At 40.9% G+C, this 26,550-nt stretch overlaps 2 protein-coding genes across 3 annotated transcripts in view; one reads left to right on the top strand and one right to left on the bottom strand.

Moving 5' to 3' along the window:
• Positions 1 to 23,262, top strand: part of pkn1a (protein kinase N1a) — a 67,709-nt gene extending 44,447 nt beyond the window's left edge. For both annotated transcript variants that reach the window (XM_050043649.1, XM_050043648.1), the window contains exons 5-23: positions 202 to 322; positions 7,740 to 7,885; positions 8,521 to 8,734; positions 9,778 to 9,972; positions 11,046 to 11,155; positions 11,270 to 11,413; positions 11,812 to 11,887; positions 13,146 to 13,281; positions 13,567 to 13,651; positions 14,968 to 15,047; positions 15,392 to 15,467; positions 16,638 to 16,729; positions 17,025 to 17,201; positions 19,046 to 19,108; positions 19,491 to 19,567; positions 19,702 to 19,844; positions 20,825 to 20,932; positions 21,135 to 21,215; positions 21,477 to 23,262. In XM_050043649.1, the coding sequence (XP_049899606.1) occupies positions 202 to 322; positions 7,740 to 7,885; positions 8,521 to 8,734; positions 9,778 to 9,972; positions 11,046 to 11,155; positions 11,270 to 11,413; positions 11,812 to 11,887; positions 13,146 to 13,281; positions 13,567 to 13,651; positions 14,968 to 15,047; positions 15,392 to 15,467; positions 16,638 to 16,729; positions 17,025 to 17,201; positions 19,046 to 19,108; positions 19,491 to 19,567; positions 19,702 to 19,844; positions 20,825 to 20,932; positions 21,135 to 21,215; positions 21,477 to 21,680 (2,328 nt within the window). In that variant the 3' untranslated portion in view covers positions 21,681 to 23,262. The remainder of the gene's footprint in view (positions 1 to 201; positions 323 to 7,739; positions 7,886 to 8,520; positions 8,735 to 9,777; positions 9,973 to 11,045; positions 11,156 to 11,269; positions 11,414 to 11,811; positions 11,888 to 13,145; positions 13,282 to 13,566; positions 13,652 to 14,967; positions 15,048 to 15,391; positions 15,468 to 16,637; positions 16,730 to 17,024; positions 17,202 to 19,045; positions 19,109 to 19,490; positions 19,568 to 19,701; positions 19,845 to 20,824; positions 20,933 to 21,134; positions 21,216 to 21,476) is intronic.
• LOC126389773 (myosin-10) overlaps positions 1 to 26,550 on the bottom strand; it is a 667,776-nt gene that overhangs the window by 435,847 nt on the left and 205,379 nt on the right. The window lies entirely within an intron of this gene.

Raw genomic sequence — 26,550 nt, 5'->3', positions numbered from 1 at the left:
CCCTCCCCCTCTTTAATGCAGCATCTGTTTCACCTTCCCATTCGACCTTGTGCTCATACCTCTACTCTCCTTGCTGTTTCACTGCTTTCAAATACAAATTTAACACCCATTCAACCAGCAACAAAAAGAAAAAAGCAGTTATCTGCTCTTCGCCTTCCTGCTTCCTGTTATCTGATTTGGCCCTTGTCTCCACTCACTCAGGATAAGAAGATGCTGCAGACGGCCCAGCAGATGCTGCAGGACAGTAAGACCAAAATTGACATCATCCGCATGCAAATCCGCAAAGCTGTGCAGGCCACCGAGCACAATGATGACACACAGGGTAAGTCTGATGGGCTGGCTACATGAGTGTATACAAATTAATGTTGACACTTAAACTACGTCCACACTTACACTTTTATGCATAACTGTTGCCACATTTACGCCTGAAGTCCACACCATTCAGTGTTTTGCAACCCCTAAAAGAGACCTTTGAAAACGCTGCTTACCCTGGTTTAGTTTGAAAACTTCAGGGTTACGTTTTAGTTGATGGTTAGAAATGGAGAAAATATTGACGCTGACAACCACGTCCATCAAGGCGTGTCAAGCCCAAAAAAAAAAAAAAAAAATGTGTGTGGGCACTCCTTTTCCATTACCATGGTGATAGATTGTGGTCACAGTACTGCTCTGATATGTCGACATATTTGCTGTGCAAGGTCTCCCAAACTGTTTTCCGCCACCTCGCCTGTTTTATACTCAGGTGTTACTCTCAGTAACAGTTCCATCTCGTTGTCGGTCCGAGCAAAGAAATCTCTGTTCTTACTTTTAATCATCTTTGTGATCCTTTCTGTAACTAAGCAACCAACTGCAGAGTAGACGATCTGCTTCCTGTTTACATCGGTATGTGCATGCCCAGTGTACATGAGCGATCATGTGATATGCTTTTTTTTTTTTAGGCGTGTTTGTCTCTGAAACGGTGCTTTGATGATTGTTTTGGTTTTAAAATGCTGTTTTAAATTGAAAATGTATTAGTGTGGATGTGGCCTTTATATAAGTTATAATGCAAAACACACTTGTGGCCATGGTTTTGGAAAAACACCTTCCAAGCTCCCCAAATAAATTAAAAGTGGTGTCTTACCTTGGTAGGCTGGTAAATTATGAAGATGATAATGTTTTAAGATATACTATGCTATACTATGCTAAAAAGAAGCAATCTATAGACTTGTATAGAAGTAATCCCTCTGCCCACAGCACTCAGGTGAGGTCAGGGCTTTATAAAATGTAGAGACCAGGTGTCAGACAGTAAGCTGCAGGCATCCAAGAGACACAGCACCAAAAAAATGCAAATATACTGAGGCGAAACGGCAAACGAGAAAATCTGCGGTTGGCTTTTTCTTTCACTTTTACGGGTGACCTTGTTCACAAACCGTAATCGACAATCCTGCGTAGTATATGTTTAAATGTTGCTAACAATATTTGGTCTATCCTTCAGTATTTGGTTGGATTATGAACGGTGTCCAGGCTCTTTAACAGTCCCATTACATAGGACACTTTCAAAATACTGTACACTATATAAAACCATGGAGTGCACATTAAGTGACATATACTGTATCTACAAAAAACACTAATGATTTTGGCCAAGATGCTGTAATTATTCTGAGCGTGAACATTACAACACTGGTTTATGACAGTGGTCAGCTGGCACTGACTGGATGCTTTCATCCCTTTATCTTCATGCTTTCATTTTCTCTGCGTGTTATACAATCTGTCCTGAGCAGCAGCTTCAGACAGCAGACACACATAAACAGATCAATAGAGAGCCGGCTCAGTGTTTACTTGTTTTGTGGGGAGGAAGATGAAGAGGACAGTCAGGACTGATACACAGCGGACTGTGTGAGCGTTTGTGGGGTGGACAAATATGTGAGAGAGGGACACAAAGCCTGTGAAATGGCCCACCTGGCGCATTACCACAATCAATCAAATTTACACACAGATGCACTCAAAAAGAAAAAGCCTCCGACAAAAGGACCGGCAGATGAAAAGTCTCTTTCACACACCAGCTTTCACTCACACACTCACAGTGCAGCGTTATGGTTCTGTGTCCAAGCAGGGCGCAGACATTGTCCGGACACGTGATTACATGTATTAACTGTGTGGTTGTGCGCTTCAGTAATGGTGCAATCAAACAAATGCAATGTCCTGTTCATGTTCTCTTCTGTCTGACACAGAGTCACTCACATTACATGTTGTGGCAGAGTGATCAATGCCACCTCAGGGCAGGTGAATGAGTTTCTGTAGGGCAGTGAGTGCTGTGGACCATTATGGCCTCTTTGCTGGTATAATGGGCTGATTGATTACGGTCACAAGAAGTGGATGGTTTGGTGAAAAGCAGCAGGGGAGCAGGGAGAGAGCGATGGGAGGGGGTAGGACTAAAAAGAAGATTTTAAAGATGGTGTATTCCCTTTGGGGCTATATTTTTGTCTCTGCTCATGTCAGGCTGAGGCGGCCAATGGCTGTTTAGAAAGTGGGCTTTTAAGCCAAAGAAGATAATGGCCTTTTGGAGGGATTATTTAAGGACCGTCTTTATCCCTCTGTGTCCTCTATGAGGAAAAACCTACAGGGTTTTTAATGATTTGAAGCTCCTTCCACTGCTGTAACGTGAAAGTATTGTAGATGTTAAAGGGATAGTTTGGAGGTTTTGAAGTGGGGTTGTATGAGGCACTTAACTATGGTCAGTGTATTACCTACTGTAGAGGTCAGTCGGTACGTGAGAACCATCACAGAAGCTAAGTATTTTATGCCTGTGGTTTGGGTTTGGCAGCAAAACCTATTTAAGCCACTTTAGGGCCTACCCAAAAAAATCAATATCAGTTAAAGTGTACGTTTTACCTTGCTGTCAGACAGCCCTTTCCTTTGAAACAACATTTCTCACTTCTGTACTTCGAACTTCCGTATTCTTGCACATCTCTCCCTTTCTGCTGATAGTCTCCCTCTGCAAAAGTTCCTCTGTATACTCTGGTTCGTAAAGGTATCCTTGTCTCTACAATGAACCGCATTTTATCGTTTTCTTGTATTTGTTGTCTTCCAGTAATACGGAAGTTCTGTGGATGAGAAAATGTAGTGACGAAGGAAAGGGCTGTCTGACGGCAATGTAAAGCAGTGAAAATGTTCTCAATATATCGTACACTTAAACTAATACTGATTTTTTTTATATGGGCCTTTACTTAAAGAGGCAACAGATAGCATCTTTTCCTAAATATATCATTATAAAAATAATGTGGGTTGCACAGGGTAGTGGCCACAGTAAAATCAGACTATCAGCGTTTACATAGGTTACGTAGTGGCTTTGCAATCTTTGTAATAAGCTTCTGCCACCGGTGCCGAAATTTCGCGGAAAAAATCTGCTTTACGGCAGGAAACGCGTCATGTATTGTGAAATTGGTCGGTCAGCCAATCAGGGACTGGAGCTGGTCCTTATGAGGAGCTGGGCATGAGATAGTTTAGTCACGAGCACAATGGCAGACGGACAAAGTTTGGAGACAAGTGAAAAACGGCCTAGCAAAAGAAAACGAGCTCCTCTGTGTGAGGAGGCAAAGAAGAGCAAAAAGGAGAGTGATAAAAGAAGAGGAAAAACAAGAGTAAACCTCAGTCAGGCGTTCAAGAGATGGAGGGAGCTCCGTGACCAAAGAGGCTTCAAAACCAATGTCCAGCTAGCTTTCTTTCTAATGGATCAGTAAATAACACGGCTAAATGTTAGCTAGACGAGAGAGGACTGTACTGTACTGACTGCTAGTTAATTCCTAGCTGGCCAGCATCGCAAATCGCCACAACCAGGGACCGGGTAGCGAGTATTGGTCGGCTGACATCCTCGTTGTCATTCTGCGGCAGCCCTCGAACAGTGATTACCCCCCTCCCTTCCTTCTGTTCTCTTCTCACGGAGGCAGCTATCGACGGACATCGCCCAACTAAGTTACGCCCAGCTAAGTGAACACTGGACTTTGTTTCCCATTCAATTTGAGCTCCAACCGGCCGCATCGTTTCCATACGGTACCGTTTATTCTTGAATCGGGACTGTTAACATGTGCATATTGGTATAATTCCACTGTGTCTACTGTTGTTTGTACTGATACTGTACATATTGGTATAATTTACTGTGAGTTGTTTGTACTGGTACTGTGCATTCTGGTATAATTATTTGCATTACTATTTGTTTTTTCTTCAGATAAATCTGATAATTGTTGCTCGGTCTCTTTTACTCATTCATTTAGTGTCCACACACCTTCTCATTCTACATATACATAGGGGTATACTGGTGGCTTTACAGCCTACATTTTATTGATTATCTCTGATCCCCACGGTCAATTTGGTCTTTGCGAGAGTGCGATGCAACACAACTGACGCTAGGTGGTGCCAAGCTAAAAAAAAACCCGAATCGTATCTGTTGTCTCTTTAAGTGGCTAAAATAAGTTTTGCTGCTGCGCCTGCCCACAGCAATACCTTGCTTAGCTTCTGTGTCAGCACTCCTGTCTGCTTCTCCAAAGTGGGGGCAAGTACCTCATGCAACCCCATTTTTAAAAAATCCAACCTGTCTGCTTGATGACCAGACAGAGGGATTTACGTGAAGTCTGATAAATTGCCTCAAGTGATGTCACTTGAGTCTGAGTTGGTTGGGGCTGAAGTCTACAAGCTTGAAAAAGAAAGACATCTGTTGGTGTGGAGTCACAAAGAAGTGAGCTCACCAGACTGCTGTAGCTGCTCTCCGTCTCTGCTTGAGGCTTGCAGCTCAAGGCTACATTAGCCGCTACTAGCGTAACACAACCAAATCTTTTATTGAACTGTCTGTGGTCAAATTGCATTGTGGGTAATGTAGGTGGCAGGTTTTGACGAAGAAGAAGAATGCATGGGATAGAAAAGGTAGCATCTGTGGTTCATCAGCTGCCTCATTCATTTTGATACTTAATGCAAAACAGTCCACCGTGAGTCCAGCAGTGTTATGCGAGTGCAATACTACACCTGTGGGTTACTCGCTATAAAGTTTAGCTCTTTAAAACCTTGACTTATATTATGTATCGTATAGAGTATGCTGTTCTACACTTTCTCTGTAGGTACTATCTTCAACACTTGAATTTTCTTTTGTGCCGGTGTCCCACATAGTCTGTGGATCTTTCTAGGTTATTCTCTCTCTCTCTCTTGAACCTCTCACACACACAGAGGTTGTGTGTATAGTGTACACAGACAGACAGACAGTCTCCAGGCACCACACCCGGTGGAGGGGTCATCCAGCAGGGTCTGGGCTGCAGGCAGAACACCTTATTAGGAGATAAAAGCATCCACATCCATCTCCCCCCTTTTCCTTTCTTTCTCCTCCTGTCTCATGCAGCACTTTGAACAGCCCATAAGTCATAAAAATAATTTTTAATCACCCCTCTGTGTCCTCTTGTCCTTCCCCTTAACTAACCTGACATTTGAAAGTCAAATGCACCTTTTTTGAATGCTAGTTATCCTATTGTCCTTCTCCTTATCTCAGGCCTCCTCTCCTCTCCCCATATCTGTGCACTCTATTGTGTTTGTTGCCCGCTGTGGGAGGCCGCTGTGCTATTAAGCTAACCACTTAGCTGTAATTGTGCTTCCCGGGTGTTACTCTGAGGCTGACCCCGTGTCTGTTTTTCTAAGCGAGGTAGCTTGAGTATGTTTTTCCCTTTTTGACTGATTGCATTGAACCTCATTTTCTCTTTAATCTCGCTAACGTTGGCAGACCTTTACATTTAAGGGGTGAATTAGCCAATTGTCAGTGTTTTATGAGGGGCATTTGTGACATTTGTTGAAGTGGCCATTAGTCTACAGTGGAGAGTGACTAGAAATTTGAAAATGTATATAATGTCAAAGAAAATACATGTGTTGACTTTCTGTCCTTTTTGATGGAAGTTTATGATTTGTTTTAAAGTTATTCATAGGATTTCTGCACAGACCTTATGTATTTAAAGGGATAGTGCACCCAAAAATGAAAATTCAGCAATTATCTACTCACCCATATGCCGAGAGAGGCTCAGGTAAAGTTTTAGAGTCCTCACATCCCTTGCGGAGATCCAAGGGGAGAGGAGATAGCAACACAACTCCACCTAATGGAGGCTTATGGCGCCTCAGATTCAAACATCCAAAAACACATAATTGAAACCACAAAATATCTCCATACTGCTCGTCCGTAGTGATCCAAGTGTCCTGAAGCCCCGACATAAAAAGTTGTTTGGAAAAACGTCATTTGAACTGTTTTTAGCCTCACTGTAGCCTGCACAGAGAAGCAGTTAGAGCTACAGGCTACATTACGGTCACATAGTTGGCTTTTTTACCATCCTATTCATGTTTTAATATACTGTAAGTGTTCCATTGCAATCATCTATCTGGTTAGGGGTAGCTGTAACTTGTGGCAACAACAGGAAATTTTCAAAATATCTCACTGGACAACAAGCTGTTATTACCATAAAATCTTATTATTAGTATTTGAGATATTATTCATTTGTTTGTTGTCTCTGCGGCTCAACAAACTTGTTACTTAATGCCAGTATGATTTAATTTATATCTCAACAACAAATCAGATTTGTTTAAAAAATCTGTTATGCACACCTTGTTTTTCTGACATGCCTCCATTGAACGAAGAATCCAAAACAGAAAATTCTTGATGAATTGAAGTTGTTGGGGTCCAAGTTTAACAACAGCAAAACTATATCAAAACATCTGCTTTCACACGACTCATGCAGCACGATTTAAGTCTCATTTATCCTCTCATATGCTCAGTACTTCCCAAACAGACGGCCTTTTCTGACGGGGAACTGAATGGAAAGTGAAATTTAATCTATGCTTTCATCAAAGTCAGACTCCATTGAGAAAAACTGTAATTTTTCCACAGGAGCTGCTGATCTATCACTGCCTTGATCAATTTGTTTGTCAATGTTTGACTTTAGTGAGTCCAAACTAACCTTTTAAAATAACAAAGTCACACAGTAAAATAAACTACTGATTGAAGCTGAGGTACACCAGCAGCTCCTGTGTACAGAGAGGAGTCTGGATTTGAAAAAGTCATGGTTTTAAATTTTACTTTTCGTTCAGTTCCCTGTCAGAAAGATCTGCCTCTTTCGGAAGTACTGAGCATACAGCTGGATAAATGAGACTTGGATTACACTGCACGAGTTGTGTGATAGTTTATAAACTGATATTTTGATATAGTTTTGCTGTTGTTAAACACGGATCCCTATGACTTTAATTCATCAAGAATTTTCTCCATTTTTTGGATTCTTCGTTCACATGCGAGAAAAACAGATTTCTTCACAAATTCAAAACAACAAGGGGTTAGTATTTGATATGCAAGAGGTCATTGAAGTATTCCTTTGAAGATAAAATGGATGAGAGGGTTTTCGATCGCTCTGTTTGCTTTTAAAGACGGGAATGTGAAAGCTATTTGGAGGTCGGGGCTAAAGTTAATGTTGTTTACTGGGGAACACTCAGAGACTGCTCACCTCCCTCAGGGCGCTGCTAATGTTTTCTTTGTCTGACTCTTGTGTAATGCATGACATGCATTAAGGCATTAACCTAACTTAGCATGCCCAGGGGAGCTCCCTATAACTCACCGCTGTCAAAACAAAACTCTGCAGTCCCAGCGTGCACCTGCCAAGATCGAACTGTAGAACATAACTGAATAAAAGTTGCAGGTGGAGTTAAAGCAGCATTGTGTACAGTCAAGTAATTTGTCCGTCCCAACACTGCAGGTAACCAGGACCTGTGTGGGATGGAGCTGCGTATTGAAGAGCTGAGGCATCACTACAGGGTGGAACATGCTGTCGCTGAGGGGGCCAAAAATGTGCTCAGGCTCCTGGGGGCCAGCAAGGTCCAGGACAAGAAAGCCCTGTCTGAGGTAAGACTGCACTCACACACACATCCTGCAACCACAAACTCTTCCTCAGAGTCATGTTTTCTTGCAAAGCTGTGAGGCACTGCTTTCATTCTACCTCTGCTTTGGGAGAAATGCATTTTACTTACTTTTATGTTTAGCAGTTCTTACAGCATGATCTTAATATAAGGTGTCTAATTCGCTTTCTCAGCTTTCCCAACATAGACAGAAGATACTAAAAGACACCATAAAGCAATTTCATCTCAAGTCAGATATCTCACAGAGCAGCTCCAGTTACTGCACGCTCTCTGTTCAGAATAACACTTGAGACACATTTTCGCAACAGCAGCTGCAAAATCATGATTTATCATGAATCTGTGCTGGTGTTGGAAGAGTTTGATCTGTGATTCACAGGTTCCTTTTGAAACAGAAACTCACACACGTCCCATTTTTTCAGCCATGAAGCATGGTGTTACAATCAAATGCAGAGGCTATGAAGTAAATATCAAAGCAGTATTCATTTGCAGTATGTTGTATTATAGAGCATCTGTACCTTACTTTTTGTTGTTGTGAAAATGTAATGTAGGTTATAGTTTACTCAAAGATGCCTAGTGGATGTAAAAGGTGATGTGATGCCATTCTGCGTCCATGCTCTGTAGGCGCAGTCTCGTCTGAGCGAGGCGTCTCAGCGGTTAGACCTGCTGAGGGACTCTCTGGATCAGCGTCTGGCAGAGCTGCCGGAGGACCATCCCAAGGCCAGTGTCATCAAAGAGGAGCTCGTCCTGGCCTCCTCCCCTGTGTTCAGCTCTCGCCATGGCGCCCCCTACCTCCACAACCAGTACAGCACCCTCAACAAGCCCTCTCCTCTCACTGGTACATAATACCTAACAAAGCTATGCAGGACAAAGTCAAACAAGTTCATACAATAAGAATTCGTCACAGATACACACTGACAATGCATATTTTTGCCAACACGTATAGCAATGTATTCCCTGGTTTGGATGAGCACAAGATTTGACAGTAAAGCATTTGACACACCAACACACTGCCAATATGGAAACTACTCAGATGTTAGTGTCTTTGTGGTGCCATCCTGTTTTCTCTCCTGCTATTTGAATTGAAGAGAACATTTAAATACCCTCAGAAACTTCTTTCAACAACAAGACAAATTAATTGGTTCATCTTTACTTTCTTATAAATGATGTCTTGCTGTGCTCATATTCTGGTTATGATATAATATGGATGAGTGAGTCTTTTGTACCAAAGACATGCACTTGGATTTGACAACACTGCTGGTAAATTGCAGTGACAAAACGCTGCAGCAAGCACGGATCATTTCAACCTCAAAGGATGAATACAGAACAAAGCAACATTTAGCATTTTGGGTCTTTTTTGTGGCAGTGCGGTTATCCTGTGTTGACGCAGAAAAGAAAAAAAACTTGTGCTTTCGACCACATTTACCCCTTTGATTGGTTTTGTACATCTTTTCACACATAACTGTGCAGTAGAAGAACCATTGTTCATGTGCATAGACATTTAATTACCTTAACTGAGCGTGGTGCATTTATATGGCTAAAAGAAGACGTAAGAACAGTTTGTGAGTGAACATGAATCACATTTTCACACTACGTAGAAATAGAGCAAGAAATACAATAAAGTGTGTTCTGTGATCCCATAGGATCATGTGTGGTGGTTGTTCATTGATTTTCAGGCTGATGATGCTAATTTCTGCTTGTGTCAAACCAGTTTTGGCTATTTCTTTAAAGAGGGCTTTAAGCTTCTGCAAGTGCACATGTTTGTAAATCAAAATCTGCATACCTCTTTTGAATTTACACAGATTTATTTATGTGCCCTCTGGTGTTTGTCGTCCTCTGTCCTCTGTTGGTTGTACCTGAATTGTTCCCCTCTGTCTTCAGGTACCTTACAAGTGCAGCTGCTGGGCTGTGTGGGGCTGTTGGAGGTGGTCCCAGGTCGCAATAAAGGGACAGCTGTCATGCTGCCCTGCTACAGCCCCGGAGACACCAGGTCCTTCATGAGAGGCAGCAAGGGACTCTACGGACGGAGCGGCTCAGTCAGCGGGAAGACGCCCAGCAAGACAGAGGAGCTCTCCTGTAAGTGGTTGTATGAGTGTGTGTTTATCTGAAAACGTTAGGTATTCAGTGCTAATGAATACTAGTAATATAAAATGAAATTAAAAAATAAGTGGACAAGCTCTTTTGCTTTTGGATATATTGTATCACAAACAGAGTGGTGAAGGAATGAGTCCCAAAGCCCGGAAATGAGTTAAGGTGTTTGCACTCCAGGTTCCCTCGTCGTAAAGTCAAAGAGTTTTTTTGAATGTGTTTTTGGTTAGATCCCTGAAAGAAGGTCTGTGGTTAACACAAGCTTAAGAGATTTTTACATAAAAAAAATCTATGACATAAAATTAAAGTAGTAAATACCCCACTCCTGAATTTTGAAGCTTTTATGTGTCTTTAAAGAGGTGGTTGCTAACAAGTGGCTAAATGAGACTACAGAGTTTGTCGGGGATATTAAAAATCATCACGCCGTGCACCACCTCTACAGCCTTGTTGTGGTGGTGGCAAGTCAGGAGAATGTTAGTTTTTTACTTGTGGTTATCGTATTTATGCTTCAAAAATCATAAGTGTTAATTTATGAAGATTATCTTGTTGAACAAAACTTGTAAGTATCATACATTTTTCTTGCAAAAGATCTTATTTTCTGCCATGATCGGAAAATCATGGAAAAATCCCATAGGCTTTTTTTTTTTTTTGAGAGAGAGAGAGAACCAGAGTGACTTCCAGGTCGGCCTACGAAAGAACGTTATCCCTGCAGCACTTTATAGTGTAGCACAAACTGTACTCACTCACATTTAGGTTGGTGAGGTTAGGTACTTTGGGTCAATGCTCACATATAATGGCACAGCAACATCAGCACATTTAGCTGAAGTGGCTCAATACCCTGAGCAGACAATTCCAATTTTTTCTTAAGGTCCTGCACATTCTGCAGTGTCTCCAAGGGAATGAATGACAATCATTAATCAATACTTCAATTGTTTTGTTGGAGCATGAGCATACAGTAGCTTTCATTTTTTATAGTGGTCAGGGCTAAAGGGCCACGTTCTGTGTGGGAATTTAACTTATGGAGGAAATGAAATGTGCTGATTGTGAGTGTGTGTGTGCAGCTGAGGTGAGTGCCGTGCTGAAGCTGGATAACAGTGTGGTGGGCCAGACACCTTGGAGGACTGTGGGAGAACAGGCTTGGGACCAGACCTTCACTGTGGAGCTGGAAAGAGTCAGTACTTACACACACACACAGGGACACATCGATTGCATTCAATTTATAATTTTAGTAAAACTGCTGCTGCTGTTAACCACCGTTGGGTGCTGGTGTGTGTGTGCATTTTAGTCGAGGGAGATGGAGATTGCAGTCTACTGGAAGGACTACCGCTCGTTGTGTGCTCTCAAGTACCTGAAGCTGGAGGAGTTCTTGGACAACCAGAAACACAGAGTTCAGCTGGAGTTGGAGCCTCAGGGCCTGCTGCTGGCTGAGGTACACACACACACACACACACACACACACACACACACACACACACTAGTCTTGACACAGCAACAAAAACTGGGAAAAAAGGAACGGCCACATACGCATACCTGACACCTGTCTGTGAAAGTGCTATTAATGCACACACAAAGATATTCAAATGTGCACACGTACACCTGCCCACACACGCACACAAACACACACACACACACACACCCACACACACACACACAAGCTGTCTCATGCACCTGTGCTGAAAAACACTGCTTTGATACATCATACTTGAAAGGTCTAGTCGTCTGAGTGTGACGTCTGGAAAATAAAATATGGGTGTGTAGTTTCCATTATTTTTATGTTTCGTGTGTGTGTGTGCGTGTGTGTGTGTGTGTGTGTGTGCTTTTTTCCAGGTGACCTTCTTTAACCCGGTCATTGAGAGAGTTCCACGCCTCCAGAGGCAGAAGAAGGTCTTTTCTAAGCAGCAAGGTGAGGAAGAGACTGAGCAGAGAGGAAACAGAGCTAAACAAAAAATAGAATGAAAAAAAAATATATATACAGTTTTTCTGCTCTGTAGTTTAAGCTCAGTTTACATAGACGACCTTTTGAGATGAACAAACAACAGTTGTGCTGAAACTGGCTTTATCTTAATAAAAAAAATGAGCATAACTAGAAGGGAAGAAATACTTGTTAGTCAGTACTGTTTACATTTAAACTACGGCACCATCTAGTGGTGAATAAATCATCTCGTTTCTTAAAGATGATGACAGCTTTATTAATGTAGATATTACCGAAACAAAAATATAAAGTACTTCACTTAAACAAGATACAAAACAGAGAGATGTAAATAAAGCAAAAACAACATGACAACAAATTACATAGAAAAACAGTTCAGCCAAAGTCTGGAGAAGTCTTGATGAGAAGCACTACTCTGTCTTTCCACTGATCAAGAAGGTTTTAGAATATCATTTTATTTAAGAGTGTTTTCCAGACTTATATACATTCCCTTATGAATCTGTGAATAGCATAATGATTTTAATTGTGATTTACATCCCAACACTCTATGGATGTTGACATTCTACCACTGTAAGATTTCTAATATCAAAAAATGTAATTATTACAAAGTAGGTGTTGACATACAAGTAATTTGCCTTGATGTTTTGGTGCAGAACGATAAACACAGCAAGAGAAATTAAAAATAGGAGCGACCTCCAGCAAGATGGGTAAAGTGTGTGCCCCATGTCATTTAGGCTGAGACCTTCGCAGCAGCTCAGGTTCAACTCCAGCCTGCGGCCTTTTGCTGCATGTCATCCCCATTCTCTCTCCCCCTTTCCCGTTTCTCTCCAGCTTTCCTGTCATAAAGGCAAAAAAAAAAGTCCTAAAAAAATAATATATTAAAAAAGGGGGAAAATAAAAATAAAGCCAGGTACTGCAGAAGTTAATAGACATAAATGTGTGATTAAAATGTATTAAAAAAATCTATTTAAAATGTGTACAATTTATCTGTTTTGTGCAGGAATGTGCAAAATATGGACCAGGGAATGTACAGAAGTTCACTGTATAAAGTATAGAGAATATGTGCAATGTGTAGAGATGTTAGTCTAAAACATGTGTGCTAATGTAACACATAGAGGCAGAACATATCGACAGAAGAAGATCTAAAACTCTTTCCTAAGAGAAGGTGTGATGATCTGTTCAGTGAGACACGTTACTGACTTTAGATTTCTGTGCAAATGTGTGTTTCCAGGCAAGGCATTCCTTCGGGCTCGTCAGATGAATGTCGATATTGGGACGTGGGTGAGGCTGCTTCGAAACGCCATTCCCACCGTCAACAACTCAGGAACCTACAGTCCCAACGCACACAGCCTCACACTCAATTCCGGGTGAGACTCACACATATAAAAACAGATGCACACACTCCACTTCATTGTACCGGAGAGACACTCAGCATCTGTGTGTGACGTTTGATAGCCATCAGTCAGACCTTGCTATCAAATGCAGCAGCATTCCTTGAACCTTTTTTCCTTGTGTCTCCTGGCCAAGTTTAAAGCATGCGATGCTTTCTCTGCCCCACGTCTAACAACCCCATCTGTGTGTGTGTCTCTGTTCATTTGTGCGTCTGCATTATCGTGTGGGTCTGTTTGTTTGTGTCTGTGTGAATCTTTCAGGGAGGTCTCAGTGGAGAAGTTGAGTCTGGACAGTGACTCTCCGATAAGAGGCGATTACAAAAGAGACACGGACGTACACACCCCGGTGAGACAGACAGAGAGGGAGGAAGCCCGGAAAATGGGGGAGGTGTGCGTGTGTGTGTGTGTGTGTGTGTGTGTGTGTGTGTGTGTGTGTGTGTGTGTGTGTGTGAAGGGGGATAAGCTCTGTACTAAGATATGGGATATGGGGTAAATCAACACATGGACGTTTTGCCACTCTGATCTGTGAATAACGTAATAATTCATAATCCAGGCTTTAATATTTACGTTTTAGTGACGTTTGAACTTTATTTTGTAGCTAGACAAACAAGAGAGAACAAAACATTACATTTTGAGCTGAAGTCAATCGAGAACATTGTAAAAATGTCTTTGAAGAGATTATTAGATATGCTCTAAAACAGCTGTCTCATAGTGCTAACATCTGTGTTGTGATGACGACTGGGAATTTTTAGAAAGCTCCGATATACCCGACTTGGCACTTAAAAATAAGTACCTAAAAACAAAATCAGTATAGACACCTCATGTCAGCTGAAGTCAGGTGTTTAATGACATTAAATCTAAATATAAAAGATGTGGTTTTATGACATCAGTGCACAGTATCTTTAACCCTCATACAACCAATATGCAACCTTCTGACATGTCTGGCATGAACAAGTCCTAAACGTGAATCTTCCCATCTTTACAGTCCGTCCCATGTGACACGAATGTGACATAACACTGTCGTCACCAGACAGATTAACATGGGAAGAGTATACAGTAGAACAGCAGCTTTGTTTATCTTTTTATCTTATCAGATTGTAATTTCAGCTCTGTAGGCCCATATTGAATACAGAAAACTCATACTGAAAAGACACCTTGATCATTATATAGTATGTAGATATAGTAAGTATGATCACAACATATGTAAAGCAGGCGATTTATGCGATTTGAATGGCTGTCTGTGGAGATTATGCTCAATTTAATGCACTAGATTTTAAAAAGATAGACCAGGACTGTAAAAAGAAACTTGTGGGTTGCACAGTGATGTCTCTCACAGGAGATGTGGATTATTACATTAAATAAGAGGGAAACCTTTTTTTATTCTTTGAGGCAGAGAAGTGACAGATGTCAAATGACACAAAAACACCATGTGGATTCTCCCTCAGGCGTGCACTTGATCACAGTGTCTCCAAAAACTGAGCAGCACTGCACATGGGTCTAGCCTGTAGGGTTTGAAATAGAGAGCAGGGATAAAAAGTGAACCCTACTCAGTGAAAGGTTGTCTGTCATGCCCGTCATGAAATCATTTGTCTCTTGTCTTCCATTATCTCTCTGTCTCTGCATGTCTTTCTTCGTGTCTTTTCCTCGCATGTCCCCTGTCAGGACCGACTGCCAGTCATCGAGCCCTTCTCCCCCCCAGACCTCACCCCCGAGTGCCCTGTCCGAACCCCATCCGTTGGCAGGTACACACACACGCGCATAAAGACATTATATTTTTTTATATGATTACTAAAGCACTGCCCTTTTCGTCTGATGTAATGTATGTATGTATATTATTTTATATATTATATTCCTGTTCGTATACATTTTATAGTGGGGCTTTTCCACTGAGGACATTTTGACATGACAGCACAGGTGTAAATAATAAAAATGAATGACAGCTACCACTCTGCCCATGCTCACAGTTCCCATGTCTACCATGACAAATTCTGCAGTCAGATATTCTGAGCAGTTCAAATGATTTCTAATCTGTTATTTTCTGTTTCCATTATAAATCGTCCTGCTGACTGTGTGTCTGTCTCTTCAGTAAGCAGAGGAAAGGTCCTCTGTCTCTGCAGGACTTCAGGCTGATTGCTGTGTTGGGCAGGGGGCACTTTGGGAAGGTACAGTTTGACCAGTGGATTTTTGTTTTTTGTTTCTTTCAAATAAACGCAATTTCTAACTCTGAATGCACAAATTTGCTAAACATGTCAGTAATACCACAGAGAACAAAAGAAGGAGTTCTTGAATTTAATGAGCTCAGTATGTTCGCAAATGCAGGCACTTAATGGCACGAGAATAAAATGATTTGACTGGCAGCTCCTTTGGATTACAGCGTGTCCTTCAGGAAGCATCGAGAGACATGATAATTATGTTCCAACCAAGGGGTTATCTCCGGGTCTGAAACGTGCAGCTAATACGGAGTGCCTTAAACCAGCATTCTTTATAATGGCCAGCAGGGGGCGACTCCAGTGGTTCCAAAAAGAAGTGAGATTGTAGTCTACGAGAAAATGACCCTACTTTTAACTTGATTCATTAGCTCAGCAAACATTTTCATAATTTATGGTCTCAATTGCTAGTTTCAGGTCTTCTTGAATACAGCATGGTGTAAATTATGGTCCCATTTTGGGTAAAATAGACAATAAAGCAGGTTATGCTTTAGGATGTGGCTACCTTGTAATTGATAAGTTGCTACCATGGTGGTGTTCTCAGAGTCACTCCTCCACAACTCCACCCTCTCGTTCAAATATGGTCACCTCTGGCTCCAAAAAACCAAGATGGCCACGGCCAAAATGCCAAACTTGAGGCTTCAGAACGGTAGTCCACAAACCAATAAGTGACGTCACAGTGGTTACATCCACCTCTTTTACGCTGTCTATGGTTACTACCAGAAAACCTTACATATAAGACTGTTAGTAAAACGCCATTTTCTTGTCATTATACCACCAAGTGCCTGTGTTTGTGTACATATATAGCGCATTTAATGGCACCCTTCTTTTTTCTGTTCTGTTTGTCAACAGGAGCATAAAAACCAAAGAGCAAGCCCTTGTTTCATGCATATTGATCATGTTTATTTAAAATAAAAAGCACTTGCTGACAGGTTTCAAACAGCAGTAACATAAACAGGAAATGTGACTTCAACTTACACTGTTAAATCCCGCAGTTCAAACCCTGTTTTGGTATCTTATAGATTAAGAGAGTTTTCATTTCTCTTCCTCATTAAACCAGTAAACATGCATATCTAGAAGAGTTTTTAAGAGTGTAATGAACTTGCTGCATGTGTTTGTCTCCAGGTGTTGTTGTCAGAATACAAGAAGACAGGCACGATGTTCGCCATCAAAGCTCTGAAGAAAGGAGATATCATAGCTCGGGACGAGGTAGAAAGGTGTGTGTAGATGTGATTAGTACTCTGTGTGATTGTGTGATTGGTTGCTGTTTTTTTAGCCTGGATTTAGGCTCTAATAATACATTTCAGTGTGTTTAAACTGCTCCGCTGTGCCTTGAATCACCATGATTATAGTTCATCTGTGGAATGAGTGTGGGTGTCTCATCGACCAAAATAAACACTATCTAATTATGTGTAAATGTCCTCTCCTCCCCTCAATTCTTAATTTCCTCCCCTTTGCCTCTGCATCCTCCTCCTCCTACTCCTCCTCTTCATCTCTGCCTTCCTCCTGCAGTCTAATGTGTGAGAAACGCATCTTCGAGATCGTAAACATGTCGCACCATCCCTTCTTGGTCAACCTGTTCGCGTGCTTCCAGACTCCGGAGCACGTTTGTTTTGTTATGGAGTACACAGCTGGAGGCGACCTGATGATGCACATCCACACAGACGTCTTCACAGAGCCACGAGCCGTGTAAGTAACCTCTGTGTGTGTGTGTGTGTGTGTGTGTGTGTGTGTGTTTGAGAGAAAGAGAAAAGGCTAAATAGAGACTGCTTTTGAAAATATTTTATTATTTATGTGATAAGTGAGTCTGTAAACACACTTTGCATATTCCCACAAGTCTGTGAAGCCCTGATAGTAAGTCAAATGAGTTTTATAATTTTCAGGGCTTTTTAAAGTTTGCAAATTACTTTAAATCTCAAAGTACAGAGAAAACTTTAACTTCTACCTCTAATGAATGCACAATTTTTGTAGTAGCACCAGTAAATCCTGCCGTTATGCTCATTTTGGAGGCAGCAGTCAAAGGAGTCGCATCATTTTAAAGTCTGTCTTAAAACAATACGTAAATGCCTATATGTATACAGTAAGCACTGTTGGCTACTGTAAATGTTCCACCTATACTAACTGTAAAGGGGTCCCTTCTTGTAGCAACAAAGCTTTTCACAGCAGACATTTTGACTTCACGCACAGATGCAACTCATGACATTAACAATGGCTTAGCTCCATCAAGTTTCCCATTACACTATTCCAGTAAACCAGCTCACACAGCACTGGAGCTCCCCTAAGTGGAATTATTAATTATATTAAATACACATATGCTTTTCCTGCTATGACATGTCAAAATGTCTGCTGTGAAGATGTGTATTTAATATAAGAGATGGGGACAAAATCCACTTTCTGTAAAAAATAAAATAAAATACAAGATCATTCTGAAGTTCAACCAAAGCTAATATGAGACATCAGAAGCCTAAGTTTGATAAATCAAACATTTTTCTCCCCTATATTTAGTTTGGGGTTTTTTTAATACAAAATTCCTCATCGCTTTACTGCAATTTAGCAAGAAGATCCTGTCCAGGAAAAGAGAGAGTTCATTTGTGACAAAATATCCATGAACTTTGTCTGACTCATTTTAGCTTCAGTTGAACCATAGAATAGATTTTAACGCAGAATGAGGACTGTGGATTGTGTCTGCTATCTCTTACTTTGAAATTGCATGAGGAAGTAATCTTCTTGTGGCCAGTATGAACAGGAGGATCAATTGCAGAGACCGAAAGCTGTTTCAATGTACATACAGGCACGAGAGCGCTGTTAAAAGAAAGACTTGAAAAATGAGTAAACTTTACTTTAACATTGGTATTGTTATGAAATGTTATACTAAAAGCAGCTTCTTTTTTTGTTTTTATTTATAAAAAAAAAAAAAGTTTTTAGAGCCAAGAGTAAATAAAATGTTGTAAGAAAGAATCTCATATCACAAGTATAATTTATCAGGTTTTCATTTAGATTGACTCATAATCCATTTCTTTACATTTTCAACATAACTATACACGTCAAGAGAGGAAGAGATAAAGGCTAAGATAAGATAAAATAAAATAAAAATACTTATAACAGTTTGGCTTCACATGTTTGCACACATCACAATGACATATCTAGGCACAGAAAATAATACAATAGGGGGAAAAAATTATTAATAAAAAGTTAAGGATGTTCCTTCAAGTGATTATCTCAATAAAGTCAGATCTCAGGTTTGACATATTGCACCCATTTTTCCCAGAGTTGTATGGAAAAAAAGTCTGGAAAACCCTGGCTTTTAAACTATTTTCCAGTACAGCCAACAAATTGAATTATTACTTTGTTCATTCATTTTCAGTAACCATGAACAAAACCAAAAGCCTACAACTTTGGCATCAAAGATTCACTATAGTGTTTACTATAGCAACAGCAGCAGCAGCAGTAGTAGTAGCAGCAGTAGTCATTATGAGCTTTACATTTGTTTTATTGCATTTTTTTGTGGTAATGTTTCTTTGGTTTGACTTCAGGTTTTATGCAGCCTGCGTAGTTCTCGGACTTCAGTTCCTCCACGAACATAAGATTGTGTACAGGTGAGTGAAACCCACACAAATCTGTTTTCCTCACATGATAGTTGGGGAGTAAAAAACAAACAAACATGTATGTCTACTGAAGAGGAAACAGAATAAAAAATATCTATCCCTTCAAATCTGTGTTAAAGATTCTCTATACGAGTTAAGTCCAATGGAGAAGCTGTCATGGTAAACATAATACCTGGTTGACATTAGCATGTTAGCATTGTCATTGTGAGCATGTTAGCATTTAGCTGCTGTGCTCAGCACAATCTCACACAGCAGCTAGTGTAGCCGGAGACTGTGTATCTCATTTTTTAAACTCCTTGTGTTCTCTCAGCTGTGCCTGATGAAATATGGTACAGATTCTCAGCTACATCTTTTTACCTTTCCTCTCTTTCAGAGACCTCAAGCTTGACAACCTGCTGCTAGACACAGATGGTTATGTGAAGATCGCTGACTTTGGACTGTGTAAAGAAGGTGGATATCAGTGTTACTAACAGATGAGCTCGTTTTATTTTCCTTGTTACATCTGAGTGCTGTCTGCCTGCTTCATGGATTTTCCGAAAATCTTTCAGCCACAAACCTTTTTGTCTGTCTGCCTCCGTCTGTAGGAATGGGCTTCGGGGACCGGACCAGCACATTCTGTGGGACTCCAGAGTTTTTGGCTCCAGAGGTCCTCACAGACACATCCTACACCAGGGCAGTAGACTGGTGGGGACTGGGGGTCCTCATCTATGAGATGTTGGTGGGAGAGGTGAGAACAAATACACACACACATAGACAAATTTCTTACACTGTCTGTGTGGTGATAGCTGAATGAATTTCTGTCTGAAAACACAAATAAACTTGTTAAAGGGGTTTCAACACAGTATGATGTAACTGCAGTGTTTCTTGTTCACATCTGACCAGGACACCTTAGCTGTTGTCATCCCTCTGTCTCTATGTTTCCCACTACTCTTCACTGTAAACAATCCAATAACAGATCAAAGATCATATACCATACTCAACAGTAGTAAGAAGTAAAAGTATATTGATTTCATATTGATAAATGGATACGAAAATATGTCCTTAAATGAGTAAATAAAATAATTAGGCATATTGCAAGTGTGCTGCATTTCTTCAGTCTTGAGCCCTAATCGCGTGGGACTAGTATTACTAGGGCGCTGCACAAACGGCCCATTTGCATGGAATAAGCAAAGTGTAAATTGAATTTATTGATATTATCCCCCAAAATTGCACCCAAAATGCTGTTAAAACTTTTCTTTCTAATTGCCAGTGCAGCCTCTGTAATGCTTGCCAGGGAAAGAGGCAGAAAAAGGCGCAAAGTCAACATAAAACCTTGCCAAAAATAAAATAAAAATCACCTACACACTGATTTGCATGGGACTAATATTATCACATCCTCTTTGTTTGCCGAAATACAGTAGGTAGTTTACAGTGGAATTTTAACTGGACAAATAAGAGACATGGCAGAATCACACAGGATTGAGATCACAGACAACCTCCACAATTTTTACAATCACTCGAGGTCCCCAGGTTGTACTAGTCCTGTGAGAATAGGCCTTTTAGATGACTTATTTACGTTCCTACTCACCTCTTACACAGACACCTGGATATTCATTATCACTAACTTGTTCAGCGTGGTTAACACACGTGTGAAATTAAAATATCTAAAATGGACTTTATCGAATTAAGTGTGCTTATGTGTCCCCCTTTGTGCGTTTGTGTGTGTAGTCTCCATTCCCAGGTGATGATGAAGAGGAGGTGTTCGACAGCATTGTGAATGATGAAGTCCGCTACCCACGCTTCCTGTCCACTGAAGCTATCGGCATCATGAGAAGGGTAAGAATACACACACATGAATGCACACAGACACTTTTCTCCCTTCTCTTGCTGACCTTAACACCCATGAACAATTTGTGACAAATGCTGCACATACACGTGAAACACCAAAACGTTCACTTATTATTGTGTGTGTGTGTGTGTGTGTGTGTGTGTGTGTGTGTGTGTGTGTTTGTGTTTCCGTGTGTGTTTTCATGAGCAGCTGTTGAGGAGGAACCCAGAGAGAAGACTGGGCTCTGGTGAAAAGGATGCAGAGGAGGTGAAGAAGCAGCCATTTTTCAGAGTAAGTACACTGTTATCATTATGGGTGGGGAAGAGCCATCATGACTACTGAAGTGTTTTTCTAGAGGAGAGCATGATGAGGTTAAAGAAACTGATGATGCGTTGGAGGTGTGCTGAAGTTGTCAGATGCAGCTCATCCTCTAACAGCTCACTTTGGCTGCATGTATTAATTCCTGTGGTAGTACCATTAAAGCAGACTTTTGAATTTCTGAATTTCACCCTTGTAAATATTTCTCATCTCTTTTCCTCCGTCTCCCTCCAGAATGTGGACTGGGAGGCGTTGCTGCAGAGGAAGGTGCCCCCTCCCTTCGTCCCCTCCATTGTGGGCAAGGAAGACGTCAGCAACTTCGATGAGGAGTTCACCACCGAAGCTCCGACACTCACGCCTCCACGTGAGCCTCGCGTGCTCACCCGCAAAGACCAGGACAGCTTCCGGGACTTTGACTACGTCTCTGACCTCTGCTAGTGGGGCCGGCGCCTCACAGACCTAGAGGAATGTTCGATTTTTGAAGGCTCCACGACAGTTTCATTTGAGCGGACCGACAGTCTCAACTGAGCGTCCGCTGACTGTTTGTCTGCCGTTAATTACACTGTGAATGAATGCGGAGAGACCGGAGGCAGTCGGTCTGTGTCTTGTGTGTCTGCAGGGTTTTAAAGATGGATGACTGAGAAAATGAAGCTGGGACTGATAGCTGGTGGGTTAAATGTTGGACAAACGAAAGCCCCAGTTCAATCATCGTACAACACACCAGTGACTTGTGTATCTTTTTAAATGTTAGCCTTTAAAACGCCTCCTCCCATCCTCTTATGTGTCAGTGTAGTCACCTGTGCAGCTGTGAGAGGAGGAGCTGTTGACTGTTCTGGGGTTGTTTCATGGCCTCTCATACCAATGCCTTACATTTGTACTTGTATTTTGATCTGCGGAAGAGTGTTTTGTTTGTACTTTGGTCATTTGTACACAGCAACAGGAAGAGGAAGAGGGATCCGACGTGATGCAGAAATGCTCTGAACTTTGTTTTTAAAAAGAGGATTTGAGAGTGGAAACAGAGTGAATTTGTACTCAAAGCTTCTGCAGCAGTCGTATGACAATGACCCTCAGTCATGCTGACTGATGCTAGGCGAATCATGAGTTAACTATGGGGTAAAGAACCACTTTTCTTACTTTACTTTGGACTTCTATCAACTACTTTTTAAAATTTGTGTTGCTTGGATTTTAAGTTCTGCCATAAACGTTACAATGGCAATTTGCAACGTAGTCATATTTATGACAGTCGAATCAGACGGATGAATGCATTATTCAGAACCACATACATTGTAATTGGATATTATGTAGTTTGATATAAAGACACAGAATCACAACCATCAGCAGAAAAGCTGCGTGGCTAACAAGTTATTTCATTTTTGCTTTAATTGAAAAAAGAATCTGAACACTAAGAGTAGGTGTGTGTCCGTTACGGGCCTGAGACATATTCATCCAGTCATTTTCATGCTACCAGAGTTTTGTGAACATGACGTAAGTAATCTCCAAGACAACGATATCTGACTTTACACTCAACAAACACCGGCTCTAACGGTTGTTTTAGTGTCTGTTTTAAGAACTCAAGCCACCAACAGTTTTCAAAACTGTCCGTTATGGTCGTTGCAGTGTTTGGTTTCCATCCTAGTGACGAAATCATCTCTGTTTCAGACGAAAACCGATTGCTATCTTTGTGATTTTGGAAAGTCTGGGTGGTGCCACAAGCAAAACAAACCTCATTAGCCACTTTTCCAGAGTAGATCTCGCTGCAGTGAGCGCTGCCTCAGATCCCAGTGAACAAGTTCTCCTGGTCATACATGTCTAAATGAAGAAAATCATTTGAAACACAATGATAAATGTTGGAGAATATGAGCCAGTGGTGTAAACTTGTGTAACACTTTACATTTCTGAGTACAGACAGAGGTTTGTTGTGTATGTATGATGGTGTGGACTTTACTTATCTTGTGTATGACCATACAAAACCATGTGAGAGTATGAGATGACTTATTTTATAAAGAAAACCTGGAGCGAATATGCTGTCTGTGTTTTGTTGTTAAAAATATGGGACTGATCATTTAAACAAGGAAGGGTAGAGCAGAAAGGCACGTTAAACATGATATCAGTAAAAAAAAAAAAAAAAAAAAAAGAAGAAGCCTTTGAGTAGTAAGTACGGGGTCTGAAATGAACTCTTTTCACTACCTGCCACAGTCACAGGCAAGATTTTTTTGGTCTGTCACTCAGCAATTTTATCTGCCACTTTTAAAACCTATGCACTAAATGAAGGAAGAATATTTAGATCATTTATACGTCATTTCATTTAAAGAATGTTATCTCTCTTGTTCGAGGGGCATACAGTCACTATGCCTTGAGCTATGCCTTCAGATGAAATTGACAGGAGTTAGTTAAGTTGATACAGTGCCTAGTGGGCGTGTAAAGGATGTGTGTGGGCATCTTTTTATTGATGGTTACTGGATAGAATTCAGTGAGCTTCAACTGTCAGTCAAAACGAATGAGGCTCTGTGGCTAATAGCGTTGCTTCTATAGCAGTTAAAACGTCTTTCTGTTGTGCCTTCTCTCTGTTCGCCAGTGAAGTGGATGGTCTGACAATTTTACACACCACTGCCAATAATTTACACACCTTTGGCAGGAGGCAGGTGCTAATTTCAGACCCTGAGTAGGAATTTGTGATTAAACGTCATAAGGGGAGAAACACATTTGAACAGAGGCATTTTAAATGAATGAGTCAGGATCCTAATCGGTCACTGACCTGTTCTGGATTTAAACTATTGTTTAGGTGAAGTTTTTCATCTGTTTACAAAGTTGCATTCATAATTAACGATTATCAGTTACTTTAATTATAGATTAATCTGAGGATTATTTGCTAGATCAATTATCTTTATTTAATTATTAATTATTCATTTAGTAATGTATAAAGCTGCACGTCAAAATGTGCCACAGCCAGGCTTGGCTTGTCTTTAAATTGCTTGTTTTGTCGAATTAAAGCAAGGCCCCAAAGTGACACATTTAAAAAAATATATAAAATAGCTAAAAATCAGCAAATCCTCACATTGGAGAGGATCAAACCAGCAAAGTCAGTTCTGCTCATTAAATGACGTAAATGATTAAAGCTATAGTGCGTAACTTCTGTCACCTCCCAGCGGATAATGCGTTAATACAACTAATAAGCCGGCGGCACTTCCATGTACACAGAGTAACACTCGCCACACACCGTACACAGAGTAACAGTCGCCACACACCGTACACAGAGTAACACTCGCTTCACACCATGTACACAATGCTACACAACGTGGCGAACACCATGCTGCTAACATTACATTACATTCATAGCACCATTTCCAAGAAAATAATAAAGTACTAGGTCCAGTACATGTAACAGCAACACATACTACTCATAATATAATTATAAACCAAGTCACTTACTTATCCAACAGCAGCAAGGTAACATCCGTGTCTGCCCTCAGCCCAATTTCTTCCTTCAGGGCTCTCCACCGAGGAAAAGCGACGCCAATACAAATCCTTGCTTGCCTTCTCCGTCGGTCACTTTCCTTCTTTGCTAATAGACCTTCAGCCGAACATTCAGGCTTTTTCTTTGTGGTAGGATCCACTTCTGAAGCGTGTCTCGGCCGCTTCTCCACCATGTTGCTTTCTCTTTCTACCTGCGCTCTACCTCTTGCTATGACACTCTCCACTCTTCCTCCCCCTCCCTTCTTGTTGTGAGGAAGCATTTCCTGTGTGCCAGCGCGGGAATGTCGCCGGTCGACACACAAACTAAATATGATATATACTGAAAAATACCGCGAGATGTTAGAGGAGCCAATCGGCTTAACCAGCATTGTGTCATCTCCTCTAGTAGTGGCTTGGGTGAAACGGACATTTACGGACCTGTAGAAGTTACGCACTATAGCTTTAAGTGATTATCAAAATTCTTGCTGAATAATTTTCTATTGATTAACTTATTAACTATCTTCCAGCTCTGTGATGTAGAAGAGTGGAACACATTAATGTTGAACATTAGCTTGTGAGATCATTAATATTGGAAACATACTTCGATACTGATTTCAACCATATCACCTCAGCTCAAACACTAAAATATCTGTGTATTTGGATTTTGTTTGGGTTTCAGGATGACACTGTGACCCCAAGATCTGAGAGCATCACTGGATCACTTGCGAAGGTGTGATGGATCTGAATTCCCTGAATCCTTAAACCAGCTCTATGCTTGCTTTTCTGTAGCCAGTTGTCAGTCACTTGAAGATATCTCTTCTTTAATCTCTACAAAACACATACTTAAGAGAAAATACTATCAAAACTTCACAGGGAGAAGTCAAAGCAGTGAATTTATATTAAAATGTTGTGGGGGTTTTTAAGCAAAATGCTCAAATGTCCCCTTATTCAAGGGGGGCGTCGGTGGCTTAGTGGATAGAGCAGGCACCCCATGTACAAGGCTGTTGCCGTAGCGGCCCAGGTTCGACTCCAGCCTGTGGCCCTTTGCTAATTTGGGGTGGCAGTAGCTCAGTCCATAGGGACTTGGGTTGGGAACCAGAGGGTCACCTATTCAAGTCCCCATCTGGACCAAAAAATATGGAGCATGGACTGGTAGCTGGAGAGGTGCCAGTTCACCTCCTGGGCACTGCCAAGGTGCCCTTGAGCAAGGCACCGAACCCCCCCAACCACTCGGAGCCCTTTCATGGGCAGCTCCACTTAGTGCACTCCACTAGGTGTGTGTTCAGACCTGTGTGTAATTGACAACAGAGTGAAAAAATGTAATTTATTCATGAAGTATATACAATTAAATTAAAATTAATTAATTAATTAATTAATAAATTAACATTAAAAATAAAATAAAAAATAATAATAAATTATTCAGGTATTATCAAATCAGTGTTCATGTTTTTGGCTTTATGTGGCATTGAGAGCTGAGATACGCTTGCCCTTGATTACATGTTTTTGCTTGGAACTTTGAAAATGTTAATGTCTCCAAAGGGACAACTTGTGGAACAGCACATTAAACAATACGCATAATGAAGACAATATTAAAACACAGAGCAACAAGACATTAAATATATCAATAAAAAATAAGGTGTATTTTGCACATCCCTATATATTGGCCTTGTTACTTATTTTGTCCAATAAAAGTACACACATCCAAATATATTCAGACAGTAAGTTACTAATAACATTAACAATGGCTCTGTTCTGTTCAAGTCTCCCAGTAAGTTGTGACTGAGCCAGCATGCTCAGTACGAGGACCCTGAAACTGAAGCAGCTAAATGGAATTCAGCCATCATTAATTTTATTA

Source organism: Epinephelus moara, chromosome 5 (assembly GCF_006386435.1).
Source record: "Epinephelus moara isolate mb chromosome 5, YSFRI_EMoa_1.0, whole genome shotgun sequence".
Taxonomy (NCBI): Eukaryota; Metazoa; Chordata; class Actinopteri; order Perciformes; family Serranidae; genus Epinephelus; species Epinephelus moara.
Note: the sequence above shows the minus strand (reverse complement) of the source record. Positions and strands in the feature narration are given on the sequence as shown.